Here is a 4,265-nt window from a genome sequence, read left to right on the forward strand (position 1 = left end):
AAAATGGGCAGATTCTTCCTCTAGTGCTCCCTCTCAGCCTAGGATCTTGGTTCTGTTGACGCAGACGGTGACACAGACACGTCATAGAAGGGGAATTTTGTCCTGCTCACCGAGCCACCCAAGCATTGGTGTTGGTGTTGAAAGAGGCAATGGTCCCTGTGAACAAAGGTGTTGTCTCATACAGCCAGACCTTCATGTTGGCACAGGCATCCCACAAAGGCTTTCCATTCTGGTCCTTCCCATTGTACCCCAGACCAACAAGAATGCAGACACCTTCCTATGGAAAAAGATTCACAAGAAAGATGAGAGGAAGGCATTGCCCCCTTTTTTTTGGAAAGGCAGAGCTGGGGAAGCTCTGGCTCTCACTGTGTTGAGTGGAGAGACATCACTGCAGATGGAACAAATGGATTTAAAAACTGCCTGCTTTTTAGTTGGCTAGCCTTTGCTAACTTAAAGCAAGCTAAACTGACCTGCACTGATCTCCAGGTAATTGGATTAGTTCCATTTAGCACTGAGTCCAAGAGCATACTAAGTTGCTGCAAAGGTGCTACTTTGTTCATTTGTCTTTTGTTTCTGGAACAACATCTAGACTCACCGTAACAAGCCAGCAGGTTACGTATTTGTAGAGTATAATTTTGCCCCAGATCAATATGTAACCACAGCGGAACCAGAAAAGCTTCTCCTGCAGAGATAAGAGTGAGATAGAGTAAAAATAAAAATCAGAGTAGAGTGGCAATCATGAGACAAGGTAGATGAGATCTCATTGCTTGTCTTTTGTTTTAATCTGATGTGTGTGTTGAGACTGCTATATGGACAGGACTGCCAGGCTATTGGCTTATGCAAATTTACACATCATTCTCCTTCCTTTGGTAATATTTGGCTGTTCTGAAATAGGTACTTTGGGAATACTCTGGGATTAGCATAATCATTGCAGAATTTACACCCTCATTTATTCATACTGACACAGAAACACTGATAATCTGCAAGTAGGAATTACTTGTTAAAAGAGTTTTCTACGAACCTCAAAGATTTTGTGCAGAGAATCTGCAGAGATTCTTCTCTAGTCAGGTTCTTTGCATGTAATGGTTAAATGGAAGGTCATTAAAAGGTCACTAAATACATATGTTAGGTTTCCAAAAACAACAGTGGCATCTAAGATTAATTTCCTATTTGTAAAAGTTTTCATTTGGTTCAGTTCAACTTGACATGTTCCTGTTCTGCATCAAATGGAACCCACAGGACAGGCAGTAAAGCCAAATCAGTTGTGGAAAAGCTTATCACTAGTTGCTGACTTATTTTTAAATTGAAGCAAAACTAAAAAAAAACCAAACCAACAAACAAAACCCCAAAAACTCTTGTAGATCTAGTGCCCAGCAGAAAAGTGGGATTCTTCCACAGCTCAGAACTGCCAAGTGCATACATACCATATAATCATCTGAGATGAGATATTCGTCAGAGATGTACAGGCTTGACAACGTATAGGTTACTAGAAAGAAGAGACCCAAACTCAGGCGCTTGAGAGCAGGCACAAAACTGAGAAAGGAAAATATTAAGGTCAAAGAAAAGCCTTGGAAAGAGATTGTCAAACTCACATTGTGGAGAAGAGGAGGAAGGGGAGATAGCAATAGGGAGCCACCACGTTCCACTGCAGCAGATGCCTCCCTTTGGAAGCTGCGATGCTAACGTTACCAGGCTGGGACTGAGTCTGCACTAAAGATGTGAAGTGGCTGTTGACATTTATGCCCTGGCACAATGCTAGGACATTAAGCAGAGAGTTAGGAAGAGCTTTTGAAAGACTGCCTTGTCTTATAAATCACTTTTGGTCACAGTACTTTAGTGTCCAGGTAAGGCGGCACTCTGCTGCAGGGAACATGTGGAGGATTCAGCATGCTGGGATCTTAGGAAGGTGAGGGAGCTAAGTGGGTTTTTATTACCTATTGGGTCTCTGGCCTGGAACGTCAGTCATCTCACCCCTTGCCAGTTTCTGATAGTCTGTCATGGAGAACTGAGGCCCCACCATGAAGGCACCATAGAAATAGGAGAATCCTGAGACCTCCAGCAAGGTAGGAACTCCACGGACAGCAAACTGCCGCTGCTCAGGAGTCAGGAACTCCTGCACCAAAGGGAGTGGCATTAATATCATCCCAGGAGATCTCACACTAGCTCTGGATGTTATGTTCTCAGCCTACCTCCTTAATGGTGTCAGTTCTTGCTCTCCACATATATGGAACTTTCCACTTTGTACTGCACATCCATTCTTCTCCCCAGCCCTCTTTATCCCCAACCCCTCTAAAGAGCAACAAGATCCAATGGTTGAGACCAGTTGCACAGATCTCCATTCCCAAATAAGCTCAAAGCATGGAAGGGATCTATTGTCAGACATCTCTGCCAGCACAACAAGATTAGTAAAAGCACTGTATCTGACCTATTCCAGTCCCTGACTGCAATCACATGTACTCTCCCAAGACCTTATCGTCCTACAGTTCCTGCTTCTTGATTCAATAATTCATTGTCTTTAAATACTTGAAACTCCAGCTTAGGAAATTTCAGTCCAGTCTTGTTTTCTCACAGTCAGCAGTGATTCTGTGGATGCTAAAGACTGGGCCAGGCCCCGGACAGGAGATGGGGAATGCAGGTACCTGAAGTAGGATTAAGAGACTGTAGCCAGTGTTCTGCCCTCTCCTACACATTGTGCTGTGCAACTTCTCTCACTGTTTCACCTGCTCTAAAAACAGTGCCCTACCAAATGGTAAAGGGCAACCATTCACACGGATATGGTAAGACTAAACACAGGAAAGGAAGATGGGAACCGAGATCCAGTGCTGCTGGTCTGCAAGTTAAAGGTACACTACTCACAAGCCACAGAGCATTGGGGATCAGGAATCTAAAGCAACGGATTTGGGGGAAGGAGATGGTGGGAAATTTGGAAGGGGGCAGAATAATATTCTGACATGACTGAAACAACTTTTGTCCATCTCTAATCTGTCTCCCAAATTATTCCCACTCCAGAATTCAGTGCCCTCACACACTCACAGATGCTCCCCTCTCAGCCAAACAATGAATGCAGCTTGCTAACTCTTATCCTTTGAACTTGATTTTCTGACCTCCAGCTCACTGGAATGGCACAGAAGAGGGGAGGAGGGATGAAGAAGAAATCCTATCTTACTTACCGGATCTTTTCCTCCATCATAGTAATCGATGGCCAGACCTAGAGGTGAGAAACAATTATTTGAAGTCCTGGGATGGGCTGGTTCCTCTTCCAAGAGAAAGGAAGAAGGTGTCACTCACCAATCAACTTGAGTGTCAAGACACAATGTGGCATTGTCCACTTGATGTCATAATGCTCTGTGGCTGTGAAGTAATACCCAGCCATAAGGTACGTCTGAAAGAAACCATTGTTTGGGTTATTCAAGCTAATTTCTCCAGCTGGTTTTCATCTGTCTCCACTTTTCCACCCACAGTTGCTACAAGCAAGCACGAAACTGAAGAGAGGGCTCCTTTCTACAAACCGATGCAGTAAGAAAGCGAGTTTTACCATCTGAAAGATGAACGTGGTGAAGACGGCAGTGATTGTGCGACCCATTAGTCTCAGGATGAGGAACTGGATTAGGACACATAGCAGGGAATGAAAGAACTGCATCCCTGTGGGACGGGAAAAAGAGAGAGAAGCAGAAATGACATTTTCCCATTACAGGTCCTCCCCAACCGCAGCACACCCTGGGCAGGCAGCTCCCTCTTCCCAAACTCATCTTACCAAAATTGAAGTAAGCAATTGAGAGTCCTGTGAACACGTTGTAGAGATGAATGAGGTAGGCCTCCTTCTGGAAGAGGAAATAGCGCTGGAACAAGGCAAAAGGATATCCTGAGTAGAGGAGGAAATAAAAGATTAAAGAGTTGTAAATTAGTGTAGACAAGCATTTGTAATGGTCCAGGTCATAGCTTTCTTCAACATGTTCTTAGGAACAAGTACTTTACATAGATACATCATCCACACAGGTCACGGTATACATTCCTGATATTGTATTTCCATCTTAGGGACAGATACCAGATAAATTACACTGTATATTATACAGAAGAAAATACTTTAAGAGGAACATAATTATATCAAAGTTGACACTGAAATGCAGGAAATTCCAGGATGACAGTTTCTGGCTTCATTCAATACATGAGATGGATAATGCTGAAATACATGCATCAGACTTTGGTCTCTGATTCATTTCCAAATTCTGTGACAAATACAGTGAATGTGTCAAGAAGCTAGATTT

General features: G+C 43.4%; 1 protein-coding gene across 1 annotated transcript in view; it reads right to left on the reverse strand.

Moving 5' to 3' along the window:
• LPCAT3 (lysophosphatidylcholine acyltransferase 3) overlaps nucleotides 1-3,866 on the reverse strand; it is a 5,669-nt gene extending 1,803 nt beyond the window's left edge. Inside the window, exons 1-8 of the mRNA XM_010163170.2 lie at nucleotides 3,755-3,866; nucleotides 3,536-3,642; nucleotides 3,289-3,382; nucleotides 3,171-3,208; nucleotides 1,935-2,113; nucleotides 1,425-1,533; nucleotides 596-682; nucleotides 111-277 (exon numbers count right to left, since the gene is read on the reverse strand). Of these exons, the coding sequence (XP_010161472.2) occupies nucleotides 111-277; nucleotides 596-682; nucleotides 1,425-1,533; nucleotides 1,935-2,113; nucleotides 3,171-3,208; nucleotides 3,289-3,382; nucleotides 3,536-3,640 (779 nt within the window). The 5' untranslated portion in view covers nucleotides 3,641-3,642; nucleotides 3,755-3,866. The remainder of the gene's footprint in view (nucleotides 1-110; nucleotides 278-595; nucleotides 683-1,424; nucleotides 1,534-1,934; nucleotides 2,114-3,170; nucleotides 3,209-3,288; nucleotides 3,383-3,535; nucleotides 3,643-3,754) is intronic.
• Nucleotides 3,867-4,265: the final 399 nt, after the last annotated feature.

The sequence above is a fragment of the Antrostomus carolinensis genome, unplaced genomic scaffold, assembly GCF_000700745.2.
Source record: "Antrostomus carolinensis isolate BGI_N321 unplaced genomic scaffold, ASM70074v2 scaffold25162, whole genome shotgun sequence".
NCBI lineage: Eukaryota > Metazoa > Chordata > Aves > Caprimulgiformes > Caprimulgidae > Antrostomus > Antrostomus carolinensis.